The sequence below is a fragment of the Triticum dicoccoides genome, chromosome 1B, assembly GCF_002162155.2.
Source record: "Triticum dicoccoides isolate Atlit2015 ecotype Zavitan chromosome 1B, WEW_v2.0, whole genome shotgun sequence".
NCBI lineage: Eukaryota > Viridiplantae > Streptophyta > Magnoliopsida > Poales > Poaceae > Triticum > Triticum dicoccoides.
Genome location: NC_041381.1, coordinates 474,646,923 through 474,663,983, shown reverse-complemented (window position 1 = coordinate 474,663,983; position 17,061 = coordinate 474,646,923). Strand labels below are relative to the sequence as shown.

Here is a 17,061-nt window from a genome sequence, read left to right as displayed (position 1 = left end):
TTTTCAGGGCATCTTGTAATAACAAGAGCAACTGGGGATGAAGGTATGAAGGACAATGTAGGTAGTTAGCCATAAGGATTTTATCAGTGGTAGGGATCGCAATGGCAAAGGGCACAAGGGTCTCTAGAAAACTTCGGAGAGTATCTTCAGAATCTTCTGATGAAGCACGCCATCATCTGGAAAGAAGGGGCTCTCCGGGAGAAAGTATTTACAAGAACCAAGAGTTATTGTCAGCAAAAACAATTTACCCCGAGTAGAAGAGAGATCATATTCCCAGAGTATAGATGAGGAATAAAAGATCCTAATACCACCCAATGGCGACGTGGGCCCGTAAGCCACACAGAGATGTTAGTAAAATAGTTTTGTTCAAAGAGTAGACTCAACTTCGGCCAAGGAGTTGGAAAGGGGGATCCTACAGGCAGTCGGCTCTGATACCAACTTGTGACGCCCCCGATTCAACCGTACATTAATCATACACGTAAATGTGTACGATCAAGATCAGGGACTCACGGGAAGATATCACAACACAACTCTAGGCACAAATCAAAATAATACAAGCTTTATATTACAAGCCAGGGGCCTCGAGGGCTCGAATACATAGCTCGATACACAAGAGTCAGCGGAAGCAACAATATCTGAGTACAGACATAAGGTTAAACAAGAATGCCTTAAGAAGGCTAGCACAAAAGCAACACGATCGAAGAGGCAACCGTGAGTACTCATCCAAAGTACTCGCAAGCATCAGATCTATACTAAGTATGCACTGGTATCAAATGGAAGGTTTGTATCTATGGACTGAACTGCAGAATGCCAGAATAGAGGGGGGAAGCCTAGCCTATCAAAGACTAGCATCTTCAAGCAGCTCCAAGCATCTTGCAGCATGTAGAAGAGTAAAGAATAGCAGTTTATAATATTTAACAAGCATGTTGTAACATCAACGCCCAGAGATCCTTCCCCGACTCCCTGCGGCAAAATAATCTCGGAGCCACATATCCATCACATATCTCAAGTATCCATTTCTAGTTATATAAGATTCGGATACAAGTCTGAACGTCCATTACCGTGGACACGGTATTCGAATATATATCTTCCCTGCAGGGGTGCACCACGTTACCCAACACGCTCGATCACTCTGGACGGACACACCTTTCTGGGGTCAATGCCCGGCCTCCGAAGATCAACACGTCGCAGCCCTACCTAGGCTCAGCAGAGAGGTCCCCGCCGGTCTACCTCCTAAGCACTCCGGGGTCTGGGCCAATCACTTGTTGCACTCCGGGTCGTTGCGAGCAGGGCGGACCAGGCTCCACCTCTACAGGATGTTGCCGGCCCAGCCGTGCTGCACTGTTGAACTGGATGTCTGACAAAGCTTCGACTGATACCACTACATCGAGGCCCATATCTATTCTCACGTGGTGGTTAGTGCATAAAGGCCAGAGGCCAACTCAGAACAAATACCCAAACCTATTAGTGCATTGGGGGCTCACGGAAACGAGCAGAGACTTGCTACGTCTTGAGCTTACGTTGGTTTTCCTTGAAGAGGAAAGGGTCATGCAGCAATAGTAGCATAAGTATTTCCCTCAGTTTTTGAGAACCAAGGTATCAATCCAGTAGGAGGCTCCTCAAAAGTCCCACGCACCTACGCAAACAAACAAGAACTCGCAACCAACGCAATACAGGGGTTGCCAATCCCTTCACGACCACTTGCGAAAGTGAGATCTAATAGACATAATATGATAAGATAAATATATTTTTGGTATTTTATAATATAGATTGGAAAAGTAAAGATGCAAATAAAAGTAGATTGAAAGCTAATATGATAAAAGATAGACCCGGGGGCCATAGGTTTCACTAGTGGCTTCTCTCAAAAAAGCATAAGTATTACGGTGGGTGAACGAATTACTGCCGAGCAATTGATAGAAAAGCGAATAATTATGAGATTATCTAGGCATGATCATGTACATAGGCATCACGTCCGTGACAAGTAGACCGACTCCTGCCTGCATCTACTACTATTACTCCACACATCGCCCGCTATCCAGCATGCATCTAGAGTATTAAGTTCATAAAGAACAGAGTAATGCATTAAGAAAGATGACATGATGTAGAGGGATAAACTCATGCAATATGATATAAACCCCCTCGATGGCAACAATACAACACGTGCCTTACTACCCCTGCTGTCACTGGGAAAGGACACCGACAGATTTAACCCAAAGCTAAGCACTTCTCCCATTGCAAGAAAGATCAATCTAGTAGGCCAAACCAAACTGATAATTGAAGAGACTTGCAAAGATAACTTAATCACACATAAAACAATTTAGAGGAGATTAAAATATTTCTCATAGATAAACTTGATCATAAACCCACAATTCATCGGATCTCGACAAACACACCGCAAAAAGAGTTACATCAAATAGATCTCCAAGAAGATCAAGGAGAACATGGTATTGAGATTCAAAGAGAGAGAAGAAGCCATCTAGGTAATAACTATGGACCCGAAGGTCTGTGGTAAAATACTCACAACTCATCAGAGAGGCTATGGTGTTGATGTAGAAGCCCTCCATGGTTGATTCCCCCTCCGGTGGAGCGCCGGCGAAGGCTCCAAGATGGGATCTCGTGGATACAAAAGGTTACGGTGGTGGAAATAGTTTTTCGTGGTCGCCTCTGATGTTCTCGGGGTACGAGGGTATATATAGGAGGAAGAAGTAGGTCAGTGGACGCTCGAGGGGCCCACGAGATAGGGGCGCGCCCAGTAGGGGGGGGGGCGCCCTCCACCCTCGTGGCCTCCTCGATTGCTTCTTGACTTGCACTCCAAGTCCTCTGGATCATGTTTGTTCCAAAAAGATCGCTCCCGAAGGTTTCATTCCGTTTTGACTCCGTTTGGTATTCCTTTTCTTCGAAACACCGAAATAGGCAAAAAAACAGCAATACGGGTTGGGCCTCCGGTTAGTAGGTTAGTCCCAAAAATGATATAGAAGTGTAAGGTAAAGCCCATAAACATCCAAAACGGGTAATATAATAGCATGGAACAATCAAAAATTATAGATACGTTGGAGATGTATCAAGCATCCCCAAGCTTAATTCCTGCTCGTCCTCGAGTAGGTAAATGATAAAAACAGAATTTTTGATGTGGAATGCTACCTAGCATAATTCTCAATGTAATTTTCTTTATTGGGCATGATTGTTCAGATCCAAATGATTCAAGATAAAAGCTTATAAAACATAAAAATAATAATACTCGAAGCATAGTAACAAATAATCATGTCCTATCAAAATAGCATAGCCAAAGAAAACTTATCCCTATAAAATCATATAGTTACGCCATGCTTCATTTTCATTACACAAAAATACTCCCATCATGCACAACCCCGATGACGAGCCGAGCAATTGGTTCATACTTCTTAACGCGCTTCAAGTTTTTCAACTCTTACGCAATATATGAGCGCAAGCCATGGACATAGCACTACGGTGGTATATGGTGGTGGTTGTGAGGACAAAAAGGGAGAAGGTAGTCTCACATCAACTAGGCGTATCAATAGGCTATGGAGATGCCGATCAATAGATATCAATGTGAGTGAGTAGGGATTGCCATGCAACGGATGCACTAGAGCTATAAATATATGAAAGCTCAACAAAAGAAACTAAGTGGGTGTGCATCCAACTCGTTTGCTCACGAAGACCTAGGGCATTTTGAGGAAGCCCACCTTTGGAATATACAAGCCAAGTTCTATAATGAAAAATTCCCACTAGTATATGAAAGTGACAACACGAGAGACTCTCTATCATGAAGATCATGGTGCTATTTCGAAGCACAAGTGTGGAAAAAGAGATAGTAGCATTGTCCCTTCTCTCTTTTTCTCTCATTTTTTTATTTGGCCTTTCTCTTTTTTATTTGGCCTTCCCTTTTTTTTATTTGGTGGGCTCTTTGGCCTCTTTTTTTATATATTATTTAAAGTCGGAAGTCTCATCCCGACTTGTGGGGGAATCATAGTCTTCATCATCCTTTCCTCACTTGGGACAATGCTCTAATAATGAAGATCATCACACTTTTATTAATTTACAACTCGAGAGTTACAACTCAACACTTAGAACAAATATGACTCTATATGAATGCCTCCGGCGGTGTACCGGGATATGCAATGAATCAAGAGTGACATGTATGGAAATTATGAGGGTGGCCTTGCCACAAATACAATGTCAACTTCATGATCATGCAAAGAGCAATATGACAATGATGGAGCGTGTCATAATAACGGAATGGTGGAAAGTTGCATGGCAATATATCTCAGAATGGCTATGGAAATGCCATAATAGGTAGGTATGGTGGCTGTTTTGAGGAAGGTAAATAATGGATGCATGATACCGGCGAAAGTTGCGCGACACAATAGAGGCTAGCAAAGTAGAAGGGTGAGTGTGCGTATATCCATGGACTCACATTAGTCATAAAGAACTCATATACTTATTGCAAAATTCTACTTGCCCTCGAAGCAAAGTACTACTACGCATGCCCCTAGAGGGATAGATTGGTAGGAAAAGACCATCGCTCGTCCCCGACTGCCACTCATAAGGAAGAAAATCAAAAGAGCACCTCATGCAACAAATTTGTCACACAACTTTTACCATATCTGCATGCTATGGGACTTGCCAACTTCAACACAAGTATTTATTAATTTCATAATTACCCACTAGCATGATCTAACATTACCACCTCTATATCTCAAAACAATTATCAAGCATCAAATTGATCCTAGTGTTTTATGCACTTTCTATGATAGCTTTTATTATACCCAACTTGGATGCTCATCATTCTAGGACCAAATTTATAACCATAACAAATACCATGCTGTTCTAAAAGACTCTCAAAATAATATAAGTGAAGCATGAGAGATCAACAATTTCTTCAAAATTAAGCCACCGTCGTGCTCTAAAAGATATAAGTGAAGCACTAGAGCAAAAACTATCTAGCTCAAAAGATATAAGTGAAGCGCATAGAGTATTCTAATAAATTCTAATCAAGTGGGCTTCTCCCAAAAGGTATGTACAGCAAGGATATTGTGGAAAACTAAAAAGCAAATACTAATATCATACAAGACGCTCCAAGCAAAACACATATCATGTGGCGAATAAGAATATAGCTCCAAGTAAAGTTACCGATAAACGAAGACGAAAGAGGGCATGCCTTCCGGGGCATCCCCAAGCTTAGGCTTTTGGCTATTCTTGAATATCTTAGTTTTTATGTTTGCAAACATTTGTTGTTTGACTTAATTATAGATTTTGAATTTGAACGTGATTGGATCATCGCGAGGTTACCAATAGTAATTGTGGTGACATGGCATCATTCGCAGGGGGTTACTGTAGCTTAAGTATCCGGGCTTCACACCAAATCATCAACTTTAAGCAATTTTTCTTCAAGCAAAGCATTAAAATTCTTTTGAGAGATCATAAATTCTTTAACACTATTCTCAAAATCAGAGGGCATCTTATTAAAATTACCATAAGAATTATTGTAGAAATTTCCATAATTATTAGAGGAATCACTAGGGAACGGTCTAGGATTAAAGTTTCCTCTATAAGCATTGTTACCAAAATTATTCCTACCAACAAAATTCACATCCATAGATTCATTATTATTCTCAATCAAAGTAGACAAAGGCATACCATTAGGATCAATAGGATCACTCTTAGTAGCAAACAATTTCATAAGTTCATCCATCTTTCCACTCAAAACATTAATTTCTTCTATAGCATGCACTTTTTTACTAGTAGATCTTTCGGTGTGCCATTGAGAATAATTAGCCATAATGTTGTCGAGTAGTTTAGTAGCTTCTCCCAAGGTGATTTCCATAAAAGTGCCTCCCGCGGCCAAATCTAAAAGATTTCTAGAAGAAAAATTCAATCCGGCATAAAAACTTTGTATGATCATCCATAAATCTATACTATTCTTAGGCAAAGACGAAAACCAAACTTTAGCACGATCTCTAAGTGAAAACGGAAATAACTTCAATTTAACAATATCATTATCCATATCTTTCTTCTTTTGCATCTCGCACAAATCAACAAAGTTGTTTAGATGGATAGCCGCAACTTCACTCGGAAGGCCGGAGAATTTGATCTTTCATAACAAGATTTAATAAAGCAACATTGATTTCACAAGACTCAACATCATTAAGAGGAGCAATCGGAGTACTAAGGAAATCATTATTATTGGTATTGGAAAAGTCACACAATTTGGTATTACCTTGCGCCATTGCGACAAGCAATCCAACACACAAGCAAACAAAAAGGCAAGCGAAAGAGAGAGGAGATTGGGAAAGAGAGGGCAAATAAAACGGCAAGGGTGAAGTGGGGGATAGGAAAACGAGAGGCAAATGGCAAATAATGAAATGCGAGGGAGATGAGTTTGTGATGGGTACTTGGTATGTCTTAACTTGAGCGAAGACCTCCCTGGAAACAGCGCTAGAAATCCTTCTTGCTACGTCTTGATCTTGCGTTGGTTTTCCTTGAAGAGGAAAGGGTGATGCAGCAAAGTAGCGTAAATATTTTCCTCAGTTTTTGAGAACCAAGGTATCAATCCAGTAGGAGGCTCCTCAAAAGTCACACGCACCTACACAAACAAACAAGAACCTTGCAACCAACGCAATAAAGGGTTTGTCAATCCCTTCACGACCACTTGCAAAAGTGAGATCTGATAGAGATAATATGATAAGATAAATATATTTTTGGTATTTTATGATACAGATTGGAAAAGTAAAGATGCAAATAAAGTAGATGATAAACTTATATGATAAAAGGTAGACCCGGGGGCCATAGGTTTCACTAGTGGCTTCTCTCAAGATAGCATAAGAGTTACGGTGGGTGAACAAATTACTGTCGAGCAATTGATAGAAACGCGAATAATTATGAGATTATCTAGGCATGATCATGTATATAGGCATCACGTCCGTGACAAGTAGACCGACTCCTGCCTGCATCTACTACTATTACTCTACACATTGACCGCTATCCAGCATGCATCTAGAGTATTAAGTTCATAAAGAACAGAGTAACGCATTAAGAAAGATGACATGATGTAGAGGGATAAACTCATGCAATATGATATAAACCCCATCTTTTTATCCTCGATGGCAACAATACAATACGTGCCTTGCTACCCCTGCTGTCATTGGAAAAGGACACCACAAGATTGAACCCAAAGCTAAGCACTTCTCCCATTGCAAGAAAGATCAATCTAGTAGGCCAAACCAAGCTGATAATTCGAAGAGACTTGCAAAGATAACTTAATCACACATAAAAGAATTCAGAGGAGATTCAAATATTTCTCATAGATAAACTTGATCATAAACCCACAATTCATCGGATCTCGACAAACACACCGCAAAAAAGAGTTACATCGAATAGATCTCCAGGAAGATCAAGGGGAACTTTGTATTGAGATTCAAAGAGAGAGAAGAAGCCATCTAGCTAATAATAATGGACCCGAAGGTCTGTGGTAAACTACTCACAACTCATCGTAAGGGCCTTGGAGATGATGTAGAGGCCCTCCATGGTTGATTCCCCCTCCGGCGGAGCGCCGGCGAAGGCTCCAAGATGGGATCTCGCGGATACAGAAGGTTGCGGCGGTGGAAATAGTTTTTCGTGGTTCCCTTGGTTGTTTTCAGGGTACATGGGTATATATAGGAGGAATAAGTAGGTTGGTGGACGCTCGAGGGGCCCACGAGGGTGGGGGGCACGCCCACCTGTAGGGGGCGTGCCGGGCACCCTCCTGGCTGCCTCCTCTTTTGATTGACGTCCACTCCAAGTCCCCTGGATCACGTTTGTTCCAAAAAGGTCGCTACCGAAGGTTTCATTTCGTTTGGACTCCGTTTGATATTCCTTTTCTTCGAACCACTCAAATAGACAAAAAAAACAGCAATTCGGGCTGGGCCTCCGGTTAGTAGGTTAGTCCCAAAAATGATATAAAAGTGTAAAGTAAAGCCTATAAACATCCAAAACGGGTAATATAATAGCATGGAATAATCAAAAATTATAGATACGTTGGAGACGTATCAAAGATGGACATAGATCATTTCAGAAGAGAAGGAGAGGGGGATAGAAAGAAGCTTCTCCAGCTGTGCATACTCCTTGATGATGAAGATTAGTTTTTAAGTAGCTAGCACTTCATCTTATTAGTTGATGATGACCGAGTAACTAGAGTACTTGAGTGAGCAACTTTTGTGAAGTTTAATTAATATCAACTTATTGAGTTCATGAGCCTCTTTTGTAATGACTATCTATTAAGTAAGTACCTAATGTTGATGAGTATATTGTGTTCAGTAGTATTTATTAAGTAAGTAGCAGTGTTGACGAGCAATTCTTTTTAAATACCAAAAAAGCATTTGCTGGCGTTGGACAAGTAGGGACGTCAGAGTTCTGATGAACTTAGTGCTGGCACTGGACTAGTTACACGCCAGCACGATGTACGTTACTGCTGACGTGTCAACCAACGCCACCACTATTTCTTAACAATGGCGCCATATTGGTGGAGTTGGGTGTCTGCGTCTGCAAGGCACTATTTGCCACGCCATAGCTAGGCTTTTTTCCACTTGTGTCTCGATGGGCGCATCTGGTTTGCCGTGGTCTGGATGGTCGGCTCCGGCAGTGTGTGGAGTCTGTGATGGCATGGTCATCTTTGGTTGGCTGTGGCACGACGGTGGAGGGCAGCAGAAGCACACTTGACATGTGAAGTGTATCAGGCAAGCCTTGTTTGTCCTCCTCTCGAGATCGGAGCGGCACATGTCCGCCTCTCTTCGGATATGCCTTCCCTCTCTGGTGTCGATGGGGTTGAAGAACATGGTTGTCGCGGACATGCCGATGCGGGTGCTCCTGTGTGGTTGTAGTGAAGCCAAAGTCACCGGGTCACGAGTGAGATGGATGATGTACGATGACACTGCAATGTGTTGTGATGTGCTTTGCTCAGTCATGTTTAGTTTCTCCGGAATTTTTGTCTCTGTACTAATAGGGCAAGTGTGTTTAATTCTCATCTTCTTAATTACAAAAGTAGTTTCACCTTTTATAACTGCTGCCACCATAAAGAAGTTGCAATGTTTTTGGTTCCATTCTACAATTATCCTTTGATCTGAGTTCCTATGATATTTGAAGTTTCTGCCTTGAGTGATGTGTAAGTTCAACAAAGCCTCTCTGAATTGATGTTGATCCTTGAAACACATCTTTAGACATAATTGCTCATGTGGTGCCTCCATTTTCTCATTGTACCATTTTCTAGGAGGCCTCTGCTTTGCCCTGCTCTTCCTTTTCTTTGGCAGCACAAATGACAATGGCTCAAAACCATCATCATCAGCCTCCTTCAACAATCCTTTCACTTCTTCATCAGATGAAGGTTTGAAATCAGGTTCCTCCTCTTGTACTACACTTGAATGTGTCCTTGTTGTAGGCCCTTTCCTAACTGGAAGCTTCTGTTTCTTCTTCTTCTTCTTCTTCTCTTCATGTACAATTACAGTTTCCTCATCCTGTGAAACAACTTTGTCGTCTTCATCCATTTGAAAAGGTTCCTCAACCTCTGTGTCACCCTCATAATGCACCACTTCTTCCTCCTCAGATTCTTCATCATCTGTTTCTTCCTCTTCTATTTCATCATACTCTCTCTGTTTCTTTCCCTCATCCATCTCTGTGTCATCAGCATCACCCATATAAAAAGGGTTTACATCACTGTCATCTTCACCTTCACAATCAAAACCACCACTGCCATCATATCCTTCTTCTTCTTCTTCTATTTCCAAAACAGCTTTCAGTTTTCCTTTTACATTCTTGCTCTCTTGTGTGCAAACACCAGTACCATGAGCTACACTGTAGCTGCTACTCTGACTTTTAAAGGCAACTCCTTCTTGATCAACAACATAGATGGGTGGCTCACTGAGATCATATAACACAGGTTCTTCATACACAAGAGTGGATAGTTCTTGCCTCTCAAACTGGCTGCAAGGAGGTGGACATGCCCTCACTAGCAAATTTATAACCTTACACTCCTCAACCCCGCCTCTTTACTAATTGCAACTCAGCCTTACTCTCTACCATCTCCAATCCTTTCTCCCCTAAATCTAAATTCTCAATGTGAAACAGCAGATCATATTCACTAAATCCTTGGGTTTCCATCACTGCAATCATATTCAGATATGTTACATGTGAACTGCAGAGCTTCAGCTCAAACATTTCTGAAGCATCAAAATGGAACCTAACATCCAAAATGTTATCATACAAACTGCAAAATGAAATAAAAGACAAAAATGGTTAACAATAAACAATTTTACTTAACAGATAGGCTAACATATAAACAAAGCTTTGTTTAAGTTAACATATAAACAAAGCTTTGTTTAAGTTAACATATAAACAAATTAACATATAAACAAAGCTTTGTTTAAGTTAACATATAAACAAGTTAACATATAAACAAAGCTTTGTTTAAGTTAACATATAAACAAAGCTTTTATTTACCCTTACAATATGAATAAACTAAACAATTGCTACAAAATCAAACAATGTAAACAACTATCTCAATGCAACCCTAATTACAGAATGGGTAGTTAACTCACAGCAAACTGATGTTTTGTATTTTCAGATAAGTAGTTAACATAATTGTCCACTAATGGTGCTCTGCTCTAGTTAGGACTCATTTAATCACTATGCTTCTCTGCTCTGCTCTGCTCTAGTTAGGTAACACCTAATGCTGCTCTGACAATTTGGACTAAGAAATAACAATGTAATCCACTAATGTTGCTCTCCTCTGCTCTAGTTAGGTAACACATAATGCTGCTCTGCTCTAGTTAGGACTCATGTAATCCACTATAATTCTCTGCTCTAGTTAGGACTAGCAATTAGAGTGCTAAACATGCAGGCAGTAAACCCTAACCCTAATCCCCAATTTCAGTTAGCAATAATGGAACAGTGGAGCACTTACAGAACACCACTGAAGCCATGAGTCCAGTGATGGGCGGTGCAGTTTCGCAAACCCGACAGATGTACAATAGGCCACTACTAGGCGCCGGTGCACCGGCCGAATTTCGGCCGGTCAGCGCGCACCCGTACGATTGCAGTTTCATCTGCCGTTGGATCTGGGCCTTTTTTTCCTTCCTCGTCTCGCACATCATGCCAGAACAAAAAAATAGAAATCTCCGGCGCACCCGGCCCGCTCGCGCAGCCCACCATGGCCGCGCGTGCCGCTGATTTGAAGCACCGTCGGCTCGCCGTCCCCGCAGCACTGGTCCTTGCTGGATCTGGCAGGACACCATCGCTGCACCGAGCCGTCGCCATGTAGCAAAACAATTAACCAGTTGTCGCAAAAAATAACACCGATGCAGCAAAATTATGATGTCGGTTCTAGCAAAATCGGCCTCCAGTTGCATCCTTTCAGTGAAAGTTCATCGCTGTCGCCGTTTGTAGATGGGGTAGTAGCTAACAAAAACACCAGTTCCAACAAAAAAAACTGTTGGTTCGAGCAAAAAATGTATCCAGCAGAAAAAAAAAACAAAAAAAGGGATGGTAGCAAAACTCAACTACACTGGTAGCAAAAAACAGAGACAGTGGTAGCAAAAAACAAAGACAGTGGTAGCAAATTTGGAGTGGTTCAGAGGTAAAAAAGATGCATCCGGCAAAAAAAGTCGAAAGACGGGGTAGTAGCAAAAACGGAGACGGTGGTAGCACAAATCAAAGACTCTCATAACAAAAAAATAGAGTGGTTCTAGTAGAAAGATGGATCCAGCAAAAAAACCAAAGATGGGTGCCAAAAATCAAAAAAAGGACGGTGGTAGCAAAAAAAAACGATGGTAGCAAAAATTTGGCATGGTTGTAGCAAAAAAGCACTTCCAAAAATGTGGATCCTAGCAAAAAATGTTGCTGCTCCCAGCAAAAACAAAAGGCGGTTGTAACAAAAAATTGCCGATTGCAGCACCCGCCGAGGCCGATTCCAGCATCTCGTTTGCTCATGCAAGACGTAACTACCGGCCCATCACCCGGTGGAGGACGGCGCACGCCGGAGCAACGCGGGACAGGTGGAGGCGGCTGCTCGCTAGAATAGAGCGGGGCAAGTGAGAGCCTTACGCTCGTCGGAGCAGCATGGGGCAAGGGATGGGGTTGTGCTCGTCGAGCAGCGCGGGAGGTGGTGGAGGTGGTCGCTCGCCGGAGCAGCCTGATCTGTGTTTGATTTGTGATTTGGAGGAAAAGAAGATGTGTGGCGTTGACGGGAAGAAAGAGATAAAGGAGATACGAAAGCGGTTTGTGGGGCCCACTAGTGACGCGTGGGAGAGAAAGGTGCGAGGGGTGTGGGGACGATGCTGCGTACGCAGGCCATGTGGGCGAGGGACCGGCGTAACACGCAGCCGGTCGACCGGCTGCGAACGTTTCCCTGTACAATATGATCGAAATTAACTAAATTTTGCTAAACCGTAAAATATGATGGAAATTAACTAAACCGTTAAAGCATCAATCGAAACCTTACTATAGTTTATAAATTAACCTATTAAATAGGGCAACAAAACTATTCGCAAAATGATTGACAAGACGAGGCGAAACATTGCTCGGGAGTTATCTGGAAGTTTCGCGGCATACTTGCGACCGAAGAAAGAAACACATCTTCAGAAACAAAAGGAAACTAGAGATTTCGAGCGCGAGAGAGAAGAAAAAACAGGAAAGGAATTGGGGGCAGCGAGTTGCGTGCGCCCTGCCTCCTCGGTGCCAGTCAGTGTTCGGTTGGTGGTCCCCCAGTTCTAGGGGATGGGGGCGGGCATGAGCGGTGGCCGGCGGCGGGGCGCCGGCGGCGGCTGGGGCAGCGGCCCGTCCAGCGGGATGCTGCCGCTTCTGGCCCTGCAGGTGATTCTCGAGTACGGCCGCGCCGGCGCCAGTCGCCCGCCCGTGACGGCGGCGCTCATCGCCGCCAACGCGCTTGTGTACCTCCGCCCGGGCGCCCTCGACGCGTTCCTCCCGCCGCTCTCCCGCGTCGCCTTCAACCCGCATCTCATCATCCAGGTACGCACACTGTGGATTATGGCCGAGTCATGTTGCGCTGGTAGAAGAAATCGTATCGCACATGGAAAACCAACATTTGTTCTCTGTTCTAGACTAGGGCTACAGGATTGAGAAGTTTAGGAGCGCGATATGTTCCCAGTACTGATTGTGCTGTGTCGAACAGGATGCGGGGCTATTGGCGGTGGTTTCCGGTAGTATTTTGTGTAGGGTTTGTATTGTAAAAAGGGGGATGGAGTGGCGGAGCTAAGAACAGAGGGCAGGCTAGTGTGTGGGTGGGGGACTGGGTGCTACTAATAGATGAGATAAAGAAGAGCTGCAGCCCTAAGCATTGAAAGAACTAAATTGCACTTTTAGACGTAATTTACAAAATCACTGGTAAAAAGACCGTTCCAACTGAAACTAGTTAAAAGGAAAGAATCTCCTATGCAGCAACCTTAAGAACATGAATTTATAGAAAATAATACCCTTCCTGACACGATGGAGTTTGTGACCTCGATGTCTTCTGCAGCCGATTAGTGATGGGCTGATGGCAACTTAACAGGGATTGGACCTCTAATGGACCCCTTTAAAATGCCTAGGGTTAATTCTGCTGTTCTCCAGTAGCCGAGTGTAACTGGAAGATGCTGACAAGATGAAGAACCCTGGGTGCATTTTATTCTATGCCACCCTTAAGAGTATCTGAACCTTAAGGTGTTTACAAATGCACTAAACACTAGTTGGGTGTCACCCGTTCCTAATCACCGACCAGGCTAGCTGAGACAGGATAATTTTGCATCAAGGCCGAGGGGAAAGGGTGTCACCTGGCGCACCGTCTTAACTATGATATCCTATGATATATCCAGATCAAATATTCCTAAAGTGCAACTGAGCTGATGTCTCACCTTGGTCGGTAAGTTATAAGTCTGCGTTCTAGTCCTCCTGCTCTGTAGTCTGCTCTGCTTGCCTCTGTTTTCTACTTTTGGGTTGTTTTGCTTTCTTTCTTCTAATAGTCATTAGCCCCTAAAATGTAGAAATGGATGTGATCAGCATTTTAAATCAGTAGAAAAGTAATACTACCTTCTCTTATTTCAAGACAATATTCACAGCCGTTGGACATTTAGTGCCACATACGACCATATTCCATGAGCTGGAGCAGACTTGTAACTTGGGTCCATATAGTTATAGATTAGCATATGAACTATCTCTGATGTGTGAGTGATTATGATCACAATATTAGTTAACTAAGAATTTATATGATTTCGTGGGGCGAAGATTTTTTTTACATGTCATTGGACATTTTCCACTACCATATGATTGATGTAGTTAGCAATCATATGAGTCAAATTTGGTCCATGTGCCACGTTGTCATATTTACTTGCTGTGAGTTACAATGCGCCGCATCCTAGTGTTTTTTGGGGGGGACAAAAGTTTCATGTCCTGCCTAAGCCCTTGCGTGCATGCCGACGCCGCTGGTGAGCCGGCGGTGCACCCTCTTCTGGTGAGCCAAGGTGAATTTTGTGGAAAACTATGCGGAGTGAGCGACGGTGGAGGGGAGGAAAGAAACGAGAAAGGGTCAGCCCGACTGAAAAATGGGCCCAAGAAATATATAAAGGTTGTGTGTTAGGGTTTCTGAGTCTGCAAACTTGCTCTTGAGCCTTTAAATTTTTTACAGTGCACTCTAAAATCATTTTGAAGGCCCTGCTAGAGTTGCTCTTATTGTGCCCTTTTCAACTCTATTTATCCAGTAAATGCAGGCTCTGATGGTTTCACAATGATTTATTGCCCTTTCCGTAGGGTATTATTCATGGACCTAGGTGACATGTATGCGTGAGTTTATGGCCTGATGGTGCCCCTTACACCCCTATATCTAGTAAATTAAAGCTTTGCCAGATTCAGAATGATTAGTTGGCCTTTTCGCAAGGATTATTGCTTTCAGAAATTTCTAGCAGAGTGCACATCATGTGCTCTAAAATGTTGTAGTGCAGAGTAATCAGTGTATTTTAGATTCATTTTTTCAGTGTCTCTCATCTTGAGTTTAACAGTTGTGAACATGTTGCAGTACGGCGACCTGACGCGCTTCTTCCTGTCAGCTTTCTACCACCTGAGTGAAACCCACTTCTTCTACAACATGACGTCTCTCTTGTGGAAGGGCATACAGCTTGAAACATCAATGGGCAGTGTTGAGTGTGCTTCTATGGTCACTGCCTTGCTTGGCCTGTCTCAGGGCTTCACATTGCTCTTGTCCAAAGGTCTACTCCTTCTCGGCAATGAGACTGCGTATTACGATCAATATGCTGTTGGATTCTCCGGGGTGCTGTTTGGTATGAAGATTGTGCTGAATGCCTGGTCAGATGACTATGTCTTCCTGCATGGGATGGTCATTCCAGCAAAGTATGCAGCGTGGGCTGAACTGCTCCTCATACAGGCCTTCATCCCCGGGACGTCCTTCATTGGCCATCTTAGCGGGATTCTTGCTGGTCTAGCCTATCTTTGGATAAAGCGATCATACTCCGGACCTGACCCGCTTGCTCTTCTTATCTCGGGCATTTCAAATGTTGTGAGTTGGCCGGTGAAATTCGCTCAGAGGCTCCTGAGGCCGGGTCGTCGTCAGGGGGGCAGAGTTGGGCGCCGTGCAGCAAGAGAGAGCGGCAGAGGCATGTGGAGATGCTCGGCCTGCACTTATGACAACTCACCTTCGGTAGACATCTGTGAGATGTGCAACAGCATGCGCGAGGACCGTGTTTTTCCCAACAGACAACATCTCCAGGATGGGGGAAGCAGTGACCTCTCGGTTGATGAGATCCGCCGTAGGAGGCTGCAAAGGTTTGACAGATGAGACCATAATGTAGATCACCATTACCAGTATAAATTCCAAATAGTGCTAAAGATACTTCTTCCTTGAATATAAACTGTCGTTTGACCAGGATTCTACGCTGAATCCACTCATTGCGAGAATTGATGTAGTACATTTTTGAATATTTTCCTCACTATTTTAAGGCCCGAGTACTTTGATATCCAACACATTTATTTTCTTTTAATGGTGTTGTCAGCAAAAGGTGTAAAGACCTCTCATCACAACATCACCAGGACGCGGCTTATAGAGTTCAAACACCACACCACACACATTATCAACTCTCACACGTACATTTTCCAGGGCTGTAAAAAAAGGCTTTCTGGGTTGTAAACAGACGCGCATTTAGTTTCAGGAGGGCGCAGCGGTGGCTGAAACCGTGACTATGTTTTAACCGAAAAGGCAAAAAAAATGAGACACAGGTTCAGATTTGCTCTTTTCACCTGTTGGTACAGGTGCAAAGGTGACGACCCAAAGTTGTCACCGAGCGTTTCATCACTACAAGTGTGACTGTGGGGTGAGAGAGGCTCGAACTCTCGACCTCAGGATTACTCACGTCTAGCTATGAGACGTACGCGCTAGCCAACTGCGCCACCACCCCTTTGTGATGCTGGAGCGATGTAAAAACTTTTATTTGCCTCGCCCACCGTGGTTACGTGAGATCTATACCGTAGAGCTGAGCTACAGATGAAAGGAGAACACAGGATATATCTCTTTTGGTTTGTACAAATCGCAGTCCTTCATAGAACTCCAATAATTATCATTGGACCGTCTCGTTTCTTTGGTTAATCAAGTGAACACCGGCGAGGTCCCAAGGCTGTAAAAGTTTTTTTTTTAACATCAGTGCAGACGCAAGCGCTCATACATATGCGCATACATGGGAACGTCTTCTCCCACTGAAAGCGCATCGCCGGAAATCCTAATATAAATTCAGGAATAATGCGAACACCAGGACTTGAACCTGATAGGCTGGGGATACTATTGTCCCTCTAACCATCTAACCGCGGGTTGGTTCGCAAAAGAGGTTGTTAGGTTGTCACCCCCTTTTACTGCCTTGAGGGCGCGCTGGATGTTTGTTGCATGCATGCGGTTCAAAAAAAGAACTATTTTGCATGCATGAGAGTAGCCTGATTTTGTTGGAGAAATTGTCTGATCAAGCACACCTCATATTTAGAATAACCGAACCCTAAGAAAACGCGAGCGGACATAGCCGCCTC

At 43.3% G+C, this 17,061-nt stretch overlaps 1 protein-coding gene across 1 annotated transcript; it reads left to right on the top strand.

Annotated features, from left to right (window-relative positions):
* The first annotated feature begins 12,617 nt into the window (after positions 1–12,617).
* On the top strand, positions 12,618–16,031 carry LOC119342178 (rhomboid-like protein 14, mitochondrial). The gene is made up of 2 exons (XM_037614017.1): positions 12,618–13,014; positions 15,053–16,031. Exons 1-2 carry the CDS (start codon positions 12,763–12,765, stop codon positions 15,827–15,829), a joined length of 1,029 nt encoding a protein of 342 aa, XP_037469914.1. The 5' UTR covers positions 12,618–12,762; the 3' UTR covers positions 15,830–16,031.
* Positions 16,032–17,061: the final 1,030 nt, after the last annotated feature.